The sequence below is a fragment of the Rhinolophus sinicus genome, linkage group LG15 (genome assembly GCF_036562045.2).
Source record: "Rhinolophus sinicus isolate RSC01 linkage group LG15, ASM3656204v1, whole genome shotgun sequence".
In the NCBI taxonomy this organism is placed as follows: Eukaryota; Metazoa; Chordata; class Mammalia; order Chiroptera; family Rhinolophidae; genus Rhinolophus; species Rhinolophus sinicus.
In genome coordinates this window covers 29195818-29218132 of record NC_133764.1, presented here as the reverse complement: position 1 = coordinate 29218132, position 22315 = coordinate 29195818, and the positions used below count along the sequence as shown (strand labels likewise).

Genomic DNA, 22315 nt, shown 5'->3' with positions numbered 1-22315 from the left:
ATTTCATTACTTACCTGGTCCCTGAAGGCATATGTTTGTCACCTTTGATGAAATATATGGAATAAATTAATTTAGCAATTAATGCCTGTATTTTCATTTCACACATGCAGAGTCCTTTCTTTCTAATGACTGTAATAAGCCACTTAGTGAGAGGAAAGAAACTTTGGTAGTCGCCTATATCAACAAATATTGTTTATGAAACCTTTCATATCTAGAGTTATCCTTGACCATGGCGAGCTGAGTCCCCCGGGTTCGGTGAGGGGATGGCTAAAATTTCCTCGTCTTGATCCGTCCCCTGGGCTAAGCCGAGACCTGATGATTTGTCAGGTAAAAAAAATTACTTCCTGATAACACAAACATGCATGTTGAAGTAGGTTTTAGGCAAGTAGTCACCCTTTCCACTACTGCAAACGAGAAATCGGGAGTTGTTGCAGAGGTGGCCGACTTTCTAGCTGGGGTACCGGGGAAGGTGGGAGGAGACTGGAACGTAGCTGGCGTTCCGGAGTTTATCCGAGGCTTTTCGGGCGGGGATTCTAAACCAAGGCGTCTCAGAGGGACTCCCTCTGGGTCTGGCGGCCCAGGGCGTGGTTCCTGGCACAGCCCTCAAGCAGTTGTCAATGGCATCAATTTCAGGACTCCAGAATCAAGCCTCCGGAGTTTCACGTTTCTGGGGTCTCGTCTCCCCGTCCCCCTTAATTTCCCTCCGTCGCAGGAGCTGCCCTATCCCCCTCGGTCCCTCGAGTTGCCCCCCCGTCCCCCCGCAATACCCTCTCTGGCTCTTTCAGCATCAGTTCCCCATGGGGGCGGGAGGGGGATACATTTGGGGGTTCCCCTTCCCTCCTCTCCGAGTCGGAGACGGGGGAAGACGCGGGAAGGAGGCCCTGCTGAATTGAGGCTCCAGCGGGGCTCCGTGGAGGCAGTCGTCACCGAGGCCTTTGGCGCGGGACACTTCGCGCGGGGGAGCGACCCTCTGGTCCGTGCCGCCTGCGTCTGTGGTGCAGCCGCACGGCGCGGAGGCGTCCCGGGCTCCCCACCCCCGATCCGGCGCTCCCGCGCTCCCCCTAGCGGCCGCCGCGCGGCCTCGCTCCGTCCCAGGCTCGTCGGCGGCGCAGCTCACGTGACCGCGCTCCGGGCCTGCGGCCGCTGTCGGTTCCCCCAGTCACCGAGCGAGAGGGAAGAAACAAGATGGCGGCTGAAGGCGATCCGGAGTGGGGCCCCAGCAATTCGGATTGAGCCTTCTCCCTCCACCCGCTTCCGCCGGCCGGGCCCCTCCCGCCCGGCCCCGCGGGCCTCCCCACCCGGCCCCGGCGCCCCCCACCGCCACCCCTCCGCCCGCCCCTCCCCCTCCGCTTTCCCTTCTCCCCCCGCCTGGGCTCCAACATGAGGGGCCGGCGGGGCAGGCCGCCCAAGCAGCCCGCGGCTCCCGCTGCGGAGCGCTGCGCCCCGGCCCCGCCGCCGCCGCCTCCGCCGCCGCCCACGTCCGGACCCATCGGGGGGCTGCGCTCGCGGCACCGCGGCAGCAGTCGGGGCAGGTGGGCCGCCGCCCAGGCTGAGGTGGCGCCCAAGACGCGGCTGAGCTCGCCCAGGGGGGGCAGCAGTAGCCGGAGGAAGCCGCCGCCGCCGCCGCCGCCGGCCCCCCCCAGCACCAGCGCCCCGGGCCGGGGGGGGCGAGGAGGCGGGGGCGGCAGGACGGGGGGCGGGGGCGGCCACCTGGCCCGGACCACCCCGGCCCGGAGGGCCGTCAACAAAGTGGTGTACGATGACCACGAGAGCGAAGAGGAGGAGGAGGAGGACATGGTCTCCGAGGAGGAGGAGGAGGACGGCGACGCCGAGGAGACCCAGGATTCGGAGGACGACGAGGAAGATGAGATGGAAGAGGACGACGATGACTCCGATTATCCGGAGGAGATGGAAGACGACGACGACGACGCCAGTTATTGCACGGAAAGCAGCTTCAGGAGCCATAGCACCTACAGCAGCACTCCAGGTACCCACCCAGCCCAGTTGCTGCAGACTCCTTCCCCACCTCCTCTACCCTCCCCCTCTACTCACTCCCTCTCTGGTCTCCCCCACCCGCACCTCCCCCCCAGCAGAGGGGAAATGCGACGGCACATCCAGTGGCAAAAAACGAGATTTACCAGAGGATAGAGGCGCATTGTTCAAAATGGAGATTGCATTGTTGCAGTTTGCAGGCCACACACTCGCTTGCTCTCTTTCTCTACCCCCAACCCCCTCATTTTCCTCTTCAAAATTTGTGCCAGTGCAGTGTCTCCATCGGGCAGGATTGAAACTTTGGCACACATACCCATTGCATTCATTTTTCTCCCCCTTGTTTTGGTTTGGTTTTTTGGGGGGATGAAAGAAGCCTCTTGTTTTGCAAACCTCTTTGCATTTCTAATGTGGTTTCTTTTAGATTTTTATTCTATATCTGTTCCTTAAAAGGGAATTGAGGATTTAGACAGGTTGTGGCACCCGGACACACACATACAACTTGTTTCACTTCACACCCCTAGCACACCGTGTGGTTTTAAAATCGTGTTGAGGAAATGGATCAGTTTGGGTTAGTAGGGGACCCTTATCTGGTCCTGTGTGTTTGTTTTTATTGAGTGCTAATGGGCTCGTGCAACAGTTGCTGGTAAATGGCTGATTAAAAAGCAAAGCAGAAAACCAAACAAAACCAAAACAAACGTGGTAATTCACCCCATTCAAAGTCATTTTGCGAAAATCCAAAATAAAAATAAGAAACCACCGGAACATGTGTCTTAATTAAGTTTGATCCCTTTGCTTTGCTTGGGAAATGCAGTTTTGAGTCACCTGTTGCAGGAGATGTACAGTTGATCATGCAGACACAATTGCCGAAGATGAACTTTTGGACCAACTTCTAAGTCACACCGCAGAAGTAGGGGGATTTATTAGAAAATGAATTTTTCTTCTCATTCCTTTTTGAAGGATAAAAATCCTCCCTGGATCTGTAATGAATTTCCCCATGGTGACTCCTCCCCTGTTTTCTCACAGAAAGTTTCTCTAGGCTGGTGGTGAGATGCGTTTTTATTTTTTAAGCCACGATTGCTGCTTTGTGTTAAATACATGGTTGAATCTTACAAAATTGTGAAAAAGGCATAACTTGTAGCAATAACCTACAAGATTTTTTTCCTTTATATTTTTGTTTATCTGGATTAACTAAATTAGAACCCAGTTTTAAGAGCATTTACAAAGTAAAGTTTATGAGGAAATAGGATCTTAAGGTGTGTCATTTGTTTTTTTTTAAAGAGACTACGTAGAAGTATAGCTGCTCATGCAGGCAATTTAAATGTTTCCATTTTCTATAAATGATTAAATATTTATTGGCAGAGTATGATGATTAAGCCAGGTGTAGTTCCATTTAGATTGTCTTAACAGCAAATGAAAAAGGTAATTTCTTTTGCCAGACAGTAAGAATATCTGCCTGTCTGTGGGGTGGGGGTGTTGGCAGGAGAATGAAGGGAATGAATCAAGTGTCAACTTTTTTTGTCTTGTCTGTAGCAGGGACGATGCCACTTTTCATTTCTTGCCAACGTAATTTTTGTATGTCTTTTATAGTAATAATTTTTACTTTAAGAAATCACATGTGGTCTTCTCTACCAAGAGCCCAGAATTGAAACCCCTGGAAACTGAATTACATTATCCCAGGCAGGTTTTTTTTCAGGTTAGACAGATGTAAGGTGTTTTAGCAGGGCAGTTCAGCTAACATTAACTTCTCTTTGAAGGCCTAGCAAATTTAGGATTGGTAGCTATATATATGCTGAATTAAATTACAATTTGTGTTTCCTTTTTAAAAAAATACTTGTATATTTGTGTACTTACATGACATTTTTTTCTTAAGGACATTTATACTTTATCTTGTGTATACTTGTCCTATCTTTACATGAAATTAAAGATTATACATCCTTATATTAACCTTACATCCCCTACATTTCCTGGCTCAGTGTCTTGGCATGTAGCGGATGCTCATCAAAGATTGGTTGGATAAATGATTGTTAGTAGGTGAGAACTTGTGACAGATGAAGTTTTGATAAGGCTACAGTGGATACCATAACTCCAAAATGTTTTGGATTTGGGAAACTGAAAATTGGTCAATTAGATTTTGATAGTTTGAACAGTGAATGTTTTTGTAGCAGAGTTAGTGTGTTTTGAGCTGCTATTTCATATCGCTTGCCAGGCATTTTCCTTCCTTTATTGGATATGATGTTAACTTGTTGGATGTTTTACTTTTTGAGACATTATTTCTCAAGATTACAGTAGAAGGGATGATACATTTTGTGTTTTAAACTTTTAGAATGTATCCACTTTCCTACAGTGAGTAACAATGCATAACAGTTGTTTTGGCAAAGCACTAATTTCATTAGTATTTTTGTCTGTACTTCCAGACAATAAAGGCTGAGAAGAAGGCTGTCAGTAATGTGTATCTGTATGTATGCTTTGGAAGCAAAAAACGTTCTAGGGCTGGTGTAAGATATCCCAAGAGTGCATAAAGAAGTAGGATTGGTGGATTTGAATCCTGTTGTACTGTCAAGGCTAAAAGAGGAGTATACTTTATTGGTAATTTAGATTAATTTTTGTAGACTAGAATGCTGGCTTAAGTACTAGCAAATTAGTATGAGAAATAACTCATTCATCTGTTGAGTACTTTGTAGGTAATAATAACTGTTGATGATGCAAAAACATTGGTTGATATTAGTAGCTTAATTTTCTAAAATCATAGATTTGAAAAGGTTTATTCACTGGAGATTATATGTTTTCCTTTTATGGAGAAAAGTTTAAGTAAGTATATAAGGTACTCACATGACATGTTACTGTAGGAATGGCAATTTGTTAGCACAAAATTGAAATCATCTAGTTTTGCTTAATCTAAGCATTTGGCTGCATAAAGCTTTTTAAAATTTTTATTGTTAAAATTTAAAGTTATTTCAGCCTATAGGTTTCATGACATGTATTTGGCCAATATTTTGAGAAGTATTGTATAGAAAATCTATTTTGAAGAGGCATTTGGTAAAGTTCTGACAGCACCTTGAAATAAAGTATTTGTTAATTAAACAAATGTAAATTATAGTTGAAATAGAATAGTTCTTGCATTTAACTTGTGTGGGACTTCCTAGAACGTTTAGCTGGAATTTTGACATTTGTACCTCTGATGTCTTCGGAAAGCAAAAGCTCTGGTGTTGCCGTGGGAGAGTTAGTGGTACATGTCCTCTAAGGATTGTGACAGTGGAGATCCGTGGTATAGATACCATGAATGAACTGTAGATTATCTGAAGCAGAATTTGTTACTGGTTTGGCAATATTTATTCCCATCTGTGTGAACCAAATGTCTTTTCAGTATATTCGTAAATCCTGATTACTACAAGTGAGGTACAGAGGGCAGTGGAGATTTAAAGGAGGGCGAGATCATACCCTATTGGGGGAGTTAGTGGGGGTGTATGGACAGTGTATGCTTCCTGGATGGGCATATGGACAGTGTGGATGGACGGGTGGGGGGAGGAAGCAGCATGAACTAAGGCACAGATTTTAAAGTGTGGGCAGTCGCAAGTAATCTGGTTTAGTAAGAGCCTGAGTATTTGAATAGGAAATAAACTGTAAAGCTCCATTGTTGGGCACTACCTAGAGAACCAGGCCTGTCGCGTTTGTACTTTTCTTCCCTCATCGGTGGGGTAAGGGTTGGGCTAGATAGATCCTCAGTCATTTTTCACTCCTGGAACATCCAAGGAATATGTTGGATTCCCATCAGCACCATGCAAGAGCATGAGACAAAACCAAATCAAATCACGATATGTTAAACCACCAGTGCAGCCAGCTCTTTACCCCCAAAATTGAGAGAATGACTGGAGGAGATGGGTTTTGGAGAATCTGCCTGCCAGTCGATTTCAAATCTATTTCATTTGTTGGTTTGGGGGATCAGTCAGGAAATCTGGAAGTGAGACATGATTTCAGTGGGACATTAGGAAGTTTAGCATAGCTTCTGTTCTCCAGGATGGATTGGAAGAGGACAAGATAGCTGGTGGGGACCTGGATGGGTTTTGTAGCCCCGAATAGAAGATCAATTCAACTTAGAATTCTCTAGGCCTCGGCAACATCTAACGTCTAAACACACGAATGCATCAAGTACGCTTCTGTAAGACTGTTAGTGCTTTCAGTAGCAGTAGGGATTCAGGATTATAAGGGAAATTAATGAGATCTGATTTCAGATATCAGTACCTAAAGAAGTTAAACGTGAGAATTAAAAGAAAGAAAATGAGAGCCCAAAGAGTTATTAGAAAGTTGGGCAACATGATGGGTGCGTAGTAAAGAGGTGTGTCTGAGGTATGCAGTAATGCACTGTCCTGTGTACAGTTCACGCTCATCTCTTCTGATGTAGCTTTGGAAATGGAGCTATGTATTGAAATGTGTGTGTGCAGCAGGATTTGGGGATTTTAAAGCCAGGAGCTCTGGTCTCTTGTTAGGTCTCCTTTTCTCACTCCTCTCTAGACCCTGTATCCTCCCTGTAACTGCAAATCCTTGGGAGGTGGGGAGAAGACATGCAGGGAGCGAGACGTAGATGGTAGTGGTGGAGGACCAGTAATCTGGGTGACCCATACAGACAGGAGCAAATCTTAGATGCCCTCTTTGCATTGGACAGATGGTTCCCTCCCTGCTCCTTAGCTAGGCTCCAATCCCACTTCCCGGAGAAGTCTTCCCAGAGTACTGCTGCTCACCTTGGTCTCTCCTTTCTCTGAATGTCTGCTATAGCAGTGATAGCCTCAGCTTCATAAGTTAGCACTGGCCCTCATTATCCTGATTTTTTCCCCCCATGCTTTCGGTTCTTTAAATGGTAAGCCTCCACAGGCAGAATATTTCTTAAAAAAAAAAAAAAGCAACTTATACTTGCAAAATACACTTTAAGAGATTGAGAGAAAAATCATACAGAAAGAATTAAATGCATAAAAGTGAATATAATTATAATGTTTTAATTGTTTTGTCTACTGGTTTATATCAATTTTTTTTAATTAAAGTTTATTGGGATGACAATTGTTAGTAAAGTTACATAGATTTCAGATGTACAATTCTGTATTACATCATCTATAAATCCCATTGTGTGTTCATCACCCAGAGTTAGTTCTCCTTCCATCACTATATATTTGATCCCCTTTACCCTCATCTACCACCCCCCCCTCAAATTTTATATATATTGTTAGATATTAAGTTATATTACTCAAATATTTTTTGAGTGCTGAATGATTTTTAAAAATAGTAACAGTAATAGTTACCATTTATTGGACTTCTAAATTGCTGAAAAATTTTCAATCCATATTTAATAAAATTTCATTTTTAAAATAGCAACTTTATTGAGATGATAGACACACCATAAAATTCATACTTTTTAAAGTGTATAATTAAAGTGTATAATTCAGTGGTTTTTAGTATATTTGCAGGGTTGTGCAACCATCACCAATACCTAATTCCAGGACATTACTTTTTTTTTTTTTTTTTTAAACTTTTTATTTATTTTAAGTGTATGTTTCCAGGACCCATCAACTCCAAGTTAAGTAGCTGTTTCAATCTAGTTGTGGAGGGCGCAGCCCACAGTGGCCCATGCGGGAATCGACCGGGGAAACCTTGTTGTTAAGAGCACCGTGCTCTAACCAACTGAGCCAATCGGCCTTACGAACCCTAAAAAGAAACCTCTAGTCCGTTCTCTCCCTCCCCCTTTCCATCACCTGGCAGCCATTACTTTCATTGTCTGTTGATTTCTCTCTTCTGAACATTTTATATAAATGGAATCATTTAAAATTTGTGGTTTCTTAACATAATGTTTTCAAGGCCCATGCATGTTATAGCATGTACTGCTCTGTTATATGGATAGACCATATTTTGCTTCTCCATTCATGAGTTCATGGACATTGGAATTGTATCTACTTTTTGGCTATTATAAATAATGCTCCTGGGAACATTCCTGTGTAGAATTTTGTACAATATGTTTTTGTTTCTCTTGGATATAGCCAAGGAATGGAATTGCTAGCTCATTACAAATACAATTTTAATAGAATCATCTTAAGCAGACTTATTTTGTTTGTTACAATAATTTTAAAACCAAGTTCTCTTAGGATGAAAGAGAGCTGGATTATAAGTCGTTAGAAATATCTAAGATTTTTGGATTGTCTTAGGTCGGCTTGGAGAATGAATTCCACAAGGATCTGTCAGGGAAGGACCAGTGTAAGTGGAGTCATACCATTGATTTCCGCACACTGCCAGTGTGAGGAGAGTGGCATGCGTATGTAAGGCCACCACAACATTTTAGGCTATCATGATGTATGAGAATCTGAGGATTCTAGATAAACATAGCACGTACCATGTTTCCCTGAAAATAAGACCGGTCTTATATTAAGTTTTGCTCCAAAAGACTCATTAGGGCTTATGTTCAGGGGATGTCATCCTGAAAAATCATGCTAGGGCTTATTTTCCGGTTAGGTCTTAATTTTCAGGGAAACACAAGTAGCATAAAGATTTAAAGAACGAAGAATCTGATACCAGACTTCATGGGTTTGAATCTGGGCTCTGTGATGATGGGTAGTTTTGCTTAATTCATTGTGCCTCACTTTCCTCATTTGTAAAATGGAGATCTCATAATACTTAATTCAAGGTGTTGTGAGAGTTAAGTGAGTTAACATATGAAATGCCTAGAACAGTGCCTGGCACGTGGGAAAGATTCAGTAAAAATTAGCTGCTATTTGTTCCTGAACTGAAGATGGAGGGATCTTACTTCCAGTGTGGTGAGGTTGTATTTTATTCTATCGAAAGCTATCAACTGACTCATAAGATATAAACATATTTCCAGGACCACGTTTAAGAAAAAATGTACATTAAATCAGAACTTTATTTAAGATATGTTAAATGTTTAACTTACCCATTTTAAAAATTTCGTTTATCTAACATCTTTAGTCCACCAACTAGAATAAATAACACATTTACTTATTTACGATGGTTAAAGTAGAGAAAGCACTGTTGATACTTCTAGCTCTTTGGTCATTCCAGCTCTTTGGTCATTCCACCATGCCATCTTTCTCTGCCTGTTCCTTTAAACACCAGTTTTCCAGGTTTTTAAACCAGCCATGGCCCTCTTACTGTTTCTCTCCTTTCCCTGATATCTAGTCTCAAGTTGTTTTTAAAAATTGCAATGAAAAATCATAAAAATAGTGTAGAGTTACTCTTTTGGGAAAATAACATGTAATACATAGATGGAAATGGAAAATCCTACCAACTAAAGAGAACCACTGGAAATGTTTTTATGTATTTTTAAAATACCATTTTCTATACCATGTTTTTATCTACATATTTAACAGAAGATAATAGGATCATATTAAACAAACTGATTTTTTTTATTTGCTATATACAGTAAGGTTTTCCCATATAATTGGGTCTTTATCAAAGTAGTACATGAGCAGTGATAAAATGAAATAGTATTAAAGACCCGTAGTGAACAAAAGCAGTTCCCTACTGTACCTCTTTCCACCTGAGACCTCTCCAGAGGCAAGTGCTTTCAATTCTTATAGCTCCCCCCCCCATAATTACCACAGTATTTTAAAATAATGTGCTTATATTTGATTTATCAATTTTAAACATTTCTCTCTTGACTTTGTTGTCGTAGGTAAGAATTCAGCCCTATTATAATTACCCTGACTTTCTCTGCTCATTATAGTTACTGCATGGTTTTTTGATCAATCATGAGGAATTGGTTACTCTGTTATGACTGTTATTCACGGTTGAATCAAATAATGTGCTATGGTTATTACTTTTTTTGTAACTATTTCCCTGGAATTATTGCCTTATTTTTTCACTTGCTTGTTAGTCTTCTGTGTACTTAGCCCAGTGCACTATCACTTACTGAGAAATATCCCTTACTATTTTCCAAACTCTCAAATGGAGCAATTCTCGTTTTTCCTTGTTGCTCTCCCTTCTGCAGCCCTCAGCATGTCTGCTCTCACCTGAACTGGTTGCCCTGTAGGTCTGGTGAACGTCACACTGGAGCTTCTTTTTGTTGCTCTCCCATGTTGATTCTGTTTTTTGCGTCCTGCATCTTTCTTGGTTTACTTTTTTCAGTACAACTTCTACTTGCTTCCTAAGAATGGGTGCATGAGAAATAATACTCCCCGCCCCCCCCATTTTTTTTCATTACATGAGAATGCCCTTTTCAACCCTAATACTTGATAGTTTGGCTAGGTATAGGATCCTAAATTTAAAAATTAGTACTTGAAAGATTCGTTTTATTGTGTTCCCGCAGCTAGTGTTGCTATTGAGAAGTCTAGGGTCATTCTGATGATTTCCATTATGTCTAGTCAGTTTTTTTTTCTTTCTAAAGCTTTTAGGCTTGTTTCACTGTCTCCAATGTGCTGAGGTTTTACAGAGATAAATCCCTTGATGTAACTTTTCTTCATTCATTGTGCTCTGGGTACTTGGTGTGGGCCCTTTGAATCTGGAGACTCGTGTGCTTTAGTTCTAGGAAAATGTCTTCTATTATTTGCTAATTTTCCCCCAGGTTTGCTTGGTTCTCTTCTTGAACTCCTAGTTAGTTAGATGTTGGATCTTCTAGACTAATCTTACTAAGTTTTTTTGTTTTTTGTTTTTTTTAAATTCTTTTTGTCTGTCCTTTTGGTCTGCTTTCTGGGAGAATTCTTTTTCATTCTCTTCCAAGCCTTCTATTAAATCAGTTTTTATTTCAGCTATCAGATATTTAATTACAAAACTTGTCTCTATTCCTTTTTTATAGGCTCCTGTTCATTTATACATATCTTCTTATATTTCTCATTAATGATAATTTAAAATTTATTTAAAGTACAACTTACATATATAATAAAATTCACCCTTTTTAGTGTACAGTTTTGACTCTTAAGTTTTGGCAAATACATACAGTCATGTAATCACTACCATCATGATATATAGAACAGTTCATCACTCCCCCAAATTTCCCTTATGCTCCTTTTGTCAACCCTTTTCCCTCCTCCTCCTGCCAAACTGTTTTCCAAGGTGGATTTACCATTTTGCATTCCCACCAGCAATGGGTGAGGCTTCCTGTGATCCTGATAGGTGGTATGTTTCATTATGGTTGCGATTGCATTTTCCTAGTGAGCAGTGCTGTTGATCTGTCTGTGAAGCAAATCTTTGGTGAAGTGTCTGTTTAAATATTTTGCCCAGTTTTTATTTGTTACTGAATTTTCTTTCCTTGTTATTGAATTTGGAAAGTTCAGCTAACATAATAATTATTTACGATACACAATTTCCTAAAGCTCTTTTCTTTGTTCCTTTTTCAGAGCATCCTCTTCTTGGGTGCAGCATCCTCTCTTATCTCTTTTAAGTTTGCTTCTGTTTCTTTTGTTTCCTCAGATTCTATTCTTCTGTTTTCTCTCTTTCTTACTGGAGGCCTTTTTCAAATGCCTGATGAGCCTTAGCTGTTCATATTTGGGAGGGAGGCATTGGGTAGTGCTTGGTGGGTAGCCGTGGTTTGTCAACAGGTGGGTTTCATGCACAGGAATTTGGCAGTGAGCCAACATTTTTTTGGTGGAACCCCAGATATCAGTATTTGTTTTGTTTCTGTTTATTTTTTATTGTTTTCTCTTTCACGCTTTTATTTTTCTCCTAAGAGTCTGTTTGTTTTCTTAAGGGAAGGTTTCTTTAATTTCTTATCTGGGGCTGGGAGTAGGGGTCTGCAACGGGGAATGTATGCCTGATGTCCTGGGGAGCTGGATGAGGGAAGGTGTGGAATCACACTTTACAGTACGCACACTTTACTAAAATGTCTTGTTAGGAACCCTGAGCCACCTTCTATTTATTTTTTAAAAATTGAGATGTAATTGACATGTAATATTGTATTTGTTTCAGATATATAACATGATTCAATAAATGCATACATAAGTCTGGTTAACATCTGTCACATACATAGTTACAAGAACTTCTTTTCTTGTGATGAGAACTTTTAAGATTTACTTTCTTAGCAACTTTCAGATATAGTCAGTATGGCATTATTAACTGTAGTTGCCATGCTGTACATTATATCCCCATGACTTACTTATTTTATAACTGGAATTTTGTATCTTTTGACCCCCTTCACCCATTTCTTCCACCTGCACCCCTGCCTCTGGCAAATCTATTCTCTGTAGCTGTGAACTTGGTTTTGTTTTAGATTCCACATATAAGTGAGATCATACGGTATTTGTCTTTTCTTTGTCTGACTTATTTCACTTAGCATAACGCCTTCAAGGTCGGTCTTACTGTCACAAATAGCAGGATTTCCTTCTTTTTTTATGGCTGAATAATATTGATGTGTTTGTGTGTGTTTGTGAATCTATCACATTTTCTTTATCCATTCATCTGTTGATGGGTTGATGGACACTTAGGTTGTTTCCATGTCTTGGTTATTGTAAATAATGCTGCAATGAAGATGGGGGTGTAGATATCTATTTGAGATAGTGATTTCTTTTCCTTTGGGTATATACCCAGAAGTGGAATTGCTGGATCATATGGTAGTTCTGTTTTTAATTTTTTGAGGAACCTGCATACTATTTTCCATCGTGGCTGCACCAATTTACATTTCTACCTATAGGCCACAAGGGTTCCCTTTTTTCCACATCCTCACCAACACTTGTTATTTCTTGTGTTTTTGATAACAGCCATTCTAACAGGTGTGAAGTGATATCTCGTTGTGGTTCTTTTCTCTTTGTTCTAACATGTTTTTACTTTTTGTATTTCTTTGCTGTCAATTTACCAAGTGTTGAGAGGAAAAAGTATTTGTAACTCATGTTACAAATTTGTCATATATAAACAGAAGTCTCATTTAAATATTTCTTTATAATGTGATTAAAACATTAACAAAATAATTTGTCTAATACTTATAAAGTGTGCAATATACTGTTAAAAGCTTCAGAGAGATGCAGAGATGGATAAAATGGTCCCTGCTCTTAGGACCTTTATTCTTTAGAAGGAATAAATAACACAATGCATAAATAACTATAACACAGGGCAGACAATGATTAAGTGTTTTATAAGAAAAACCGAATTAGGGAGAGAGGTCACATTCCATTGGGAGATCAGAAACGGTGTCAAGAATAAGGTTGAATTTTAGATACACTTTGAAGGTTGGATAGGATTTCTTTAGGAGACTGTTGAACGGGAAGGATTGCAAAATGTAACATATGACAGAAAGATGCATGTTTAGGGACTACATACTTGTGGTTTGAGTGATAAGGAGATAAGACCAGAGAAATGGAGATTATAATTTGGTCCAATTTGAATAAATGCCAGCCTGAGGAATTTGTACTTGTAGGCAGTAGGGAGTCATTGAATGTTTTTAAACTGGAATATGTCATGATGAATCTGAGCTTCTTGAACAATTATCTGGCCTTGGCAGATAGAATTTATTGGAATGAGAGGGGGCTGACATAGTATGACTTTTAATACTACATAAGATTCCATCCTAAGGCGTTACCAAATAGTTAAGCTATACTGTTTGTGATTACTTTTAGTGACCATCCTTTCAGATAAATCTTGGTTCACATCCCTGATTTTGTTTTTAAGGCTTTCAATACATATTACTAATATGTTATTAATATAAATGTTATATAAAACATGTGTTATGTAATATATAATAATGTATACTTTATACATATGATATATCATTATATTACAAATATAATAAATATACTTCCACCAGCAGTGTGTGAAAGTGCCCGTTTCTCCAGCACTGGTTTTTTATAAACCATCTTTGCATTCAGTGGGTTAAAAGTTCTGTTTGAATTTGCATTTCTTTGACTAATAAAATTTAATACTTCCATGGCCTCTGATACCCAAATCTCTGTTTGTAGTTACGATTTCTTTCCTGTGTTTTAACTCACCAATGGAGGAATACTTCTTGAACCCTTCCACTTAGATGTCCTATAGGCACATCAAATTCAACATGTTGCAAATAGAACTCATGCTGCAGTGACCACTCCCAACCTCCCATTTCCTTCCCCAAGTCAGAAGAGGGGAAGTAACAAACTCCTCCCTATGCCTCACTCTCCAGGTGCAGGCTTGTCACCAGGTCCTGTTCAGTTTACACCTTATATCTCTCTTAAGTACTTTTCAGCTCACGTGTCCATCTGTGCTGATGGCTCCCTAAATCAGGCCCTCTTCATCCCTCACTTGGCTTCCTGAAGGAACAAGCCTGCCTGCCTGGCCTCCCTTTGTTCATTCATTTCTCTCACATCCATCCTTCTACACACTGCTCTGCTCTAAGACGGTTTTGACCACATTGGGCCCTTTCTTAAAAATCTTCAGTGGAAAAATGATTGTGTGCTTTAGTGTATGTGGATAGTCTGTGAATTGGCTTTGAATTCCCTTCAGCCTCATCCTTTGTTGCTTCATTGATTCGTTCATTTATTCAAAAAATACCTATTGAGCACCTGCTGTGTTTCAGGCACTTTCTGGGATGTAGCCACAAATAAATCAGATATGGCCCCTGCCCTGGTGTAGCAGGGAAGGTGGCCTGGGTATCAATGAGAGAAATGTTTCGAAAGAGGGCAAGTAAATTCGATCTGGTCGGGTGGTAGGGGGGGAGTCAGAGAAGACTCCCTGAAGAGGTGACAATTAAGCTCAAAATTAAAGTAGCCAGCTGAAGGGCGGGGAAGGAGGATTCTAGGCCGCAGGATCACCATGTGCAATGGACTGGAGGGAAAACTAGGAGGGATTTTAAGTAGGAGTGATGTGATCAGATTTGTGTGTTTTTTTAAAAAGTCCCTCTGGTTATAGAATAGAGAACAAATTAGAGTGGGATAAGAATTGATGAAGGGAATTAGACTATTGAAGTAGACCAGGTAACATCTTTTATTAGGTTAGTATCCCTGGGGATGGAGAGAATAAGTCAAAAAATGATTTAGGACTTAGAGTGACACATTTTAGTGATTGGTTAGATAGGGGGTGAGGGAAAGGGTCAAGGATGAGTCAATTTCTAAATTTCTTTTAGTCATAACTTGTCTTCACCTTGAATTTGATGGTCAAGTAATACTGAATTCTTTGTAGTTCCCCTCACACACTTTATAGTTACTTACTGCTGTGATGATTAACGCCGAGTCATCCATTTATCACTTTCCGCGGCTTGCTTTGGTCACCATTCCCTTTCCCTAGGTGGTGCTAAGTCCCTTTACTTCTCCCCTCCCCCTCAGGACCTGTGCATTTATTTGTATGTTGTTTAGTTTCCAAATATTTGGGGGGTTTCTAAGTCTCTTTCTGTTACTGATTTCTAATTTTGTTTCATTATGTTGCATGACTTTAATTTTATTAAAAAAAAATTTGAAGTTTGGTTTTGTGCCCCAAAATATTGTGTGTGTAAGTGAAGATTCCAGGTGTACTTGGAAAGAAGGTGTATTCTCCTGTCGGGTGGAGTGTTCCATAAGTGTCAGTTAGGTCAAGTTGTTTGCAGTGATAAGGTCTGTATCCGTGCTGATTCTCCATCTGCTTGTTCTGTTGATTACTAAGAAGTCTACAAGTATTGTTACAGATGTGCCTATTTCTCTTTGGAGTTCTGTCACCCTTCATGTGTTTTGAGGCTCCGTTACTGTTAAACACTTAGGAAGGATTATTTGCCCTCTTTGTCATTGTACCTTTATTTGTTAAGACGTTGTACTGAAATGGACTGTTAGTTATCTGGCAGTCCCCTTCACTAGAACCTACGTTAGGGCAGGGAGGGTTCATTCATCTTCTTAGCGCCTGGCTCCGTCTCTGGTCTGCAGTAGGCAGCACAGGAAATTGTTGAACTGAGTGTACTAGTCAAAGAAAGTCTCTGGATTCTTTTCTGCGCTGTCCAGTGTGGCATCCATTAGCCACAGGTGGCTACTTACATTTAAATAAGGTGCAAACTTGAGTTCTTCGGTGGCACTAATTACGTTTCAAGTGCCCAGTAGCCACGTGTGGCTAGTGGCTCCTGTGTCGCACCACGTAGATGTAGAACACCTGGGTCATTTCATATCATCACAGAACAGTCTCTCGGACTGACCGTGCTGTTGTAGTCAGTCTGCTTCTGCTAGACGGAGAATTTACCTCGCAGTGCTTTTCCTCAGGCCTTTTATGTTCTCCAAATCCTGCACAGCCTGGGTGGCCGCAGCAGTTTGGCTCTGGTCCTCCTTTGTTGAGATGTCGTTGGCCCAGTGTCATTTATGTATATGATGGCATTGAATTTCTGCACCAAGTCTTGAGATCATCTTCGAGAGGACTGATCTCATTTATGGTTCTTGTGGTCGGGGGAGGAGGTGGGCAGTTAACACTTGGTTTTAGAAAATCTGCCACAGTCCAGATAAAGTTAAGCTAGGAATCACAGATGTCGGACAGAAGGGAAAGAAGGATTAAAACTCAGAGACTTTTGGTTGAGAAATTTAATTTGATAATTTAGAGAGTTCCTATGTTGTAAAAGTTTAAAAGTTGGTCTGTGAGCTGAATTGTGACATACTGATGTGTCCCAGTGTGTCTGGGTTCTCCTATCTAAAACCTTTTCAGGGCAGATAATTTATTTTTAATTTATAATTTAATAATTATAATTTATTATAATATAAATAAGTAATTTATTATAAATTATCTGGCCAGATAATGTAGCTTATAATTTTCAAGGAAAATTCATTGCTTTTTTTGAGCGGAATTCTTTTGTTACTTAAGTGAGGTTAAATGCCAACTCTGGAACCTCTGGAGATCTGCTAAGAAAATTAATGTTTAGACTCCTCTCTAGTCATGGATGTGTTCTAGAATTCACACACTTGGGAGACTGCACGGCCAAGTGATTCTTACTGAATGGCCATGTTCAGTAGGTGCAGTTTCTTCTGTATTTTACTGTCATGGCTTCCTGCTTGATTTCAGTGTGTTAACATTGCCTCTTTGAGGTCTGTCTGTTTATAGTATATTCTATTTATGGAACTTAAAAAGTATTTCAGAAATGCACAGATTAATCTGTGCGGAATTTCTCTTCTTGTCCTTTTCCTTCTAATGCTAGTATAGCTATATTGAGACTTGTCTCAGGAAATAGTCCAACATTTAAAATTGCTAATCCTATCAGCATAGTTCTCCATTCTTCTAGACATCAAAATTATTTCACCGCTCCTTGAAGCATAACTCAGTAAGTTACTCTTTTCTCCACCTTATGTTCTTTTCCTCAAGCCTTCCTCTACGTTCAAAGTGTTAATGCAAATAAGAAAAAAATTAAAAAGCAGTTTTACTGTAATTTCAAATACATTTGAACTCTTCAGTCTGAATTATCTGGGTGAATGCCTCAGATTTCTGATCATCTGTAAACTTGTAAGATTGCCTTATTACCTAAATAGCTTAGTTAAGAATCTTCCCTGTGTTTTGGAAGAAACCTAATAGTGGAGATGTTTATGGCCGGTGTCACAAACTTAAATGCCAACAGGGTCCAAGTATGTAAGGTAAAGACCTGAAGTGGTCCCCCCCCCCATTAATACATAACTGCATTTTCTGTTAATATTTGCCTTGAAAAAGTAGCCCTGTTGAAATTTTAGTCTCTTTCTGCTTTTACAAATGGTGCTATTCTAAATGTGCTAGATATATCTTAGGTCACCTGGACCGGTTTTTCTATAATGTAGATTGTAGGAGTGGGATTGTTGGGTTACATTTAATAGGCAATTATAAATGAATGGCAAATGTCTTAGGCTGAAGCAGGTTATACACCCATCACTTAATTCTTAAACCTTCCTTAATCTGTGCTTATGTGGCTTTTAAATTAGCTTTTTCTAGACTACCAAGGTTTACTCAGACCTTTAGCAGGTGTTCTTGGATACAGATTAGGCCCAAAGTCCTTTTCCTCATCAATTTATTGGTAAACATACTTATTCACTTGTGATATGAGAATCTGAGGTTTAGCTCTCAAACTGGGGGAAGTGGGTACGGCAATGTCTGTTTTGAGAATTTTCTGGCTAGGTGAGAATGGAATTGTGCATTGCTCCTTAGTTTGAGTTTGATCTTAGAGAAGTCATTCCTCTACAGGTGTCAATTTACTCATTTGTAAAGTATAAACTGGAGTAGATGATTTAATGGGCCAGAGATTGGCAAACTTTCTCTAAAAGTGCCAAATAGTAAATAGTTTAGGTTTTGAGGGTCTGGTGGTCACTACTCAACTCTGCCATTGTAGCATGAAAGCATCTGTAGTCAATAATGAATAAAACTTCATGTACAAAACCAGGCTGTGGTGGGCCATAGTTTGCCCATTCCCCTTTTTAGCTCTTGCACTCTTGACATCTGTGATTTGGATAATTAGGAAAAAAGCTTTGAATTTTAAAAACAACACTTCTGAAAATCTAGTAAGAACTTTAAATTTTGTTTTTGCTTTTTGCACTTAAACCTGGAAAGAAATACAGAAAATTTAGAAAGCTCAGAAGATAGTAATATTTTGGTTACTCTCCTTAGGTTACAATCTTTGTGTGAATATGTGTGTATGCATATAAGTGAGTACTCACATGTGTAGAAACATTTTTTAATACAATTGGATAATACATAATTGATTTTGTAAATCTTTTCGCTTATACTATGAAATCTTACTATATGTTTAAAGAACTTGTCTACAAAAATATCTGCTGTCATGGAGCTTCTAGTGGAGACGTCATGGATTTTAAAAGTTAATTTGGATTTAACCACTTATTTTTCCTAATTGTTTCTAATAGCTTATTTGTTGATTGGGTTGGATTTTCTAGGAATAAAATTGTATGATTGGCAAACATGAATCATATGCACGTGCCTTTTTTTATATCTCCTTTTTTTCTTTTCAAATTGCATTGCCTACCACCCCAAAACTGTGTTAAATATTAGTTGTAATGATAGGCATCTTATTAGTGTGCTTTCTCAATTTCATGGAACTGATGTTACTATTTCACTGTTAATTCTTAGGCTGGCTTTTAGTTTTAGACCTTAAATTGTGTTGAGTATATTCACCTATATCTGTTTGCTTGCTTTCTTTTTCTCCCCCCCTTCTTCCACCCCCCCCCGCCCCCCACCCTCTGGTTCAAGCCGTTGTTTCTCAGTCTAGTTGTGTAGGACACAGCTCCCTGGCCCATGCTGGTATTAGGAGCCTTGCACTCCCCCGGCTGAGGCAGTCGGTCACCAGTCGTCGGTTGGCTGCTCACAGCAGCTCACGCTGGCTGCCGGCCACTCATGGTGGCACACGGTAGCCCACCGGCAGCTCACGCCAATCTCCGGCTGCTCATGGCAGCCCAGCTCCAGGGAGAGCTGTTGTTCACAATCTTAGCTGTGGAGGACGCAGCTCACTGGCCCATGTGGGAATCAAACTGGCTACCTGGGCGTTAGGAGCACTGCGCTCCAACCACCTGGGCCACTGGGCCGGCTGGATTTCTTTCTGAATTTTCCTTCCCCCCATCCCCTAGTGTTCTAGCATTTTACTAAATCAGGTAAGAATCTCCACGTTGTCACACATATAGTTTTTTTTTTTTTTATTCGTATGTGGCTATTTATTTCATCAGATGTATTCCTAGATTCTTTTGAGGTGATCATACAACTTTTCTCCTATGTTAATTAGTAGAATTATATTAGATTTCATAATATTGCCTAATCCTTAGCGTAAACGTTTGCATAATGGTGTTTGTATGAACAAGTTTTCATTTATTTTAGGTAAATACCAGGAGTTGGGTTTCTCTGAGTTGTATGTTTATAAGAACCTGCCAGACTGTTTTCCAAAGTAGCTACACCATTTTGCATTTTCACCAGCAAATGTATGAGACTTCCAGTTGCTCCACATCTTCCTTAGCACTTGATATTGTTAGTTGCTTTATTTATTTATCATTACATTTTAGCTACCCTAATAGGTGTGTAGGGGTATATCATTGTAGTTTTAATTTGCTTATCCCTAATGACTAAAGGAGCTTAAAATCTTTTCATGTGCATCTTTTAATTTCCCATTTATATAGCATCTTTGGTGGAAAGATAAATGAAATCTTTGTTGAAGATGTTTTAACTGGGTTGCTGACTTATTGAGTAGTAAGAATTCTTTATACATTTTGGATGTAAGTACTTTGTAATGCCTATGTGATGTGCGTATATTTTCTCTGTGTCTGTGGTTTGTGTTTCATGCTCTAAACAGTGTCTTTCCAAGAGCAAAAGTTTTCCATTTTGGTTGCAGTCTGTTGGAACTGTGCCATTGTAGCAAGAAAGCAGCAGAAACAATATATAAACGAATGAGAAGGGCTGTATTCCAGTAAAACTTGATGGATATGCAATTTGAATTTCACCTTATTTTCACATCACCAAATATTCTTTGGATTATTTTTTCCAAACATTTATCTCTTGTGGGTTATAGTTTCGCTGATCCCTGGCCAAACTAACCCTAGGTCACAAAGATTTTCTTGGATTTCTTCTAGAAATGTTACAGGTTTCATATTTAGGTGTACAATTCATTTTGAGTTAATTTTTGTATAAGGTGTGAAATAGGAGTTGAGCTTCTGTTTTCTGGCATATGGATGTCCAATTGTTCCATTACCATTTGTTGAAATAAAATCCTTTCTCCGTTGCTTATCCTTCGCATCTTTGTAAAAATACAATTGACCATATTTGTGAGTCTATTTTTGGACTCTGTTCCAATGATCTCTGTGTCTGTCCTTTTGCTGCAAGTAATCAAGATTACTTGATTACTGTCTTGTTTACAGTAGCTTTAGTTAACTCTTAAAATAAGGTAGTATGAGTTAGTTGTCCAACTTTCTTTTTTTCAAAATTATTTTGGTTATTCTAGTTCCTGTGTCTTTCTGTTTATATTTTTGAATTAGCTTATCAATATGTATAAAATATCCTCTTGGGATTTTGATGGGGATTGTGTTGAATCTCTTATTTAATTTGGGGAAAATTGACATCTTAACAATAGTGAATCTTCCAATCCATGAGTACATTCTCTCTCTCCATTAATTTAGGTCTTTGATCTTTCATCAGTGTTTTATCGTTTTCAGCATACTGGTCCTGCATGTACTGTTACCTAAGTATTTCACGATTTTTGGTGCTATTATAATTGGTACTTTTTAAAATTTGAGTTTCCAAGTTTATTGTTACAATAGAAATACAGTAGATTTTTGTGTATTGGTCTTTTTGGCCTTGCTAAACTCACGTTGTTCTAGTAACTTCATTTATTTATTTATTTATTTATTTTATGGTAGATTTCTTGGGATTTTCTACATAGGTAAATCATATTGCCTGGCAAATAGAGATGGTTTTTGTTTTTTTGGTAGCAGTTCTCAAAAATAAGTCTTATTTCATTTAAATGTCCACTTTGAGTAGCAAATCCCAGAAGAAAATGCGATTTTTAGGGACACATTCAACTGAAAAAGCTCATGTTTTTTGTTTTGTTTTGTTTTTTTAAATATTTTATTGGGGAAGGGGAACAGGACTTTAGTGGGGAACAATAAAGTTGTGGAGGGCGCAGCTCAGCTCCAGGTCCAGTTGCCGTTGTTAGTTTTAGGGGGCGCTGCCCACCATCCCTTGCGGGAGTCGAGGAATCGAACTGGCAACCTTGTTGTTGAGAGCCCACTGGCCCATGTGGGAATCGAACCGGCAGCCTTCGGAGTTAGGAGCATGGAGCTCCAACCGCCTGAGCCACCGGGCCGGCCCTGGTATCTTTCTCATATACCATTTGCAAATAGGTGGGCAATATTACATTTTCCCCTTTAGAAGCACACGTTGTATGTAGAGTTCTGGGGTTTAAAAGTCTGAAAACACTCTGTAAATACTCTTTTTGGAATTAATACAATAAAAATGTAAAGGCCAAAATGAAAAATCTACAGTGGCATCTGGGTTTTAATCTTGGCATGAACTCAACCCTGGACCTCCACCCTCTGCAGGTAGTTTCTGCTTTTGGGTGTCATCAGTTGAACAAATACCTTTCAGTTACTATAATAACTAACACGTGGTCTGTGCTCTAAAGAAGTTAACAAATGAGCTGGGGGTACATGAATAATTGCCTGTAATATAAATGTGCTCACACTCTAATGGAGAGCTGTACCAAGTGTCAGAGAAGCACAGTGCCAGGAGGCGCAGGAGAGACAGAAGAGGTGACATTTGATCAGGGCCTTGGAAAAGGTCTAGGATTTCTTGCGACTTCAACAAATTAAGGCAATATCTGTTTAAAATGTAGAGAAGTTTTGTTTTGTTGTTAAAACAAATACAGATCATGTGCACAGTGCATATTTTAAAAACTCAGGCATGTAGGAAAGGACCTCAAGCAATGGTTAACACTTGGTGAGTGTTGACCAGTTCTTCCAAAGAGTTCAGAGAGCGTCCCTGTAGG

At 39.9% G+C, this 22315-nt stretch overlaps 1 protein-coding gene across 16 annotated transcripts in view; it reads left to right on the top strand.

Annotated features, from left to right (window-relative positions):
• The first annotated feature begins 1150 nt into the window (after nucleotides 1-1150).
• BPTF (bromodomain PHD finger transcription factor) overlaps nucleotides 1151-22315 on the top strand; it is a 124887-nt gene continuing 103722 nt past the window's right edge. For 6 of the 16 annotated variants that reach the window (XM_074319901.1, XM_074319898.1, XM_019732876.2 and 3 more), the window contains exon 1: nucleotides 1153-1987. In XM_074319901.1, the coding sequence (XP_074176002.1) occupies nucleotides 1381-1987 (607 nt within the window). In that variant the 5' untranslated portion in view covers nucleotides 1153-1380. Of the gene's footprint in view, nucleotides 1988-22315 lie in introns of all 16 variants that reach the window. The other 10 variants (XM_074319899.1, XM_074319894.1, XM_074319897.1 and 7 more) reach the window with 4 other exon arrangements.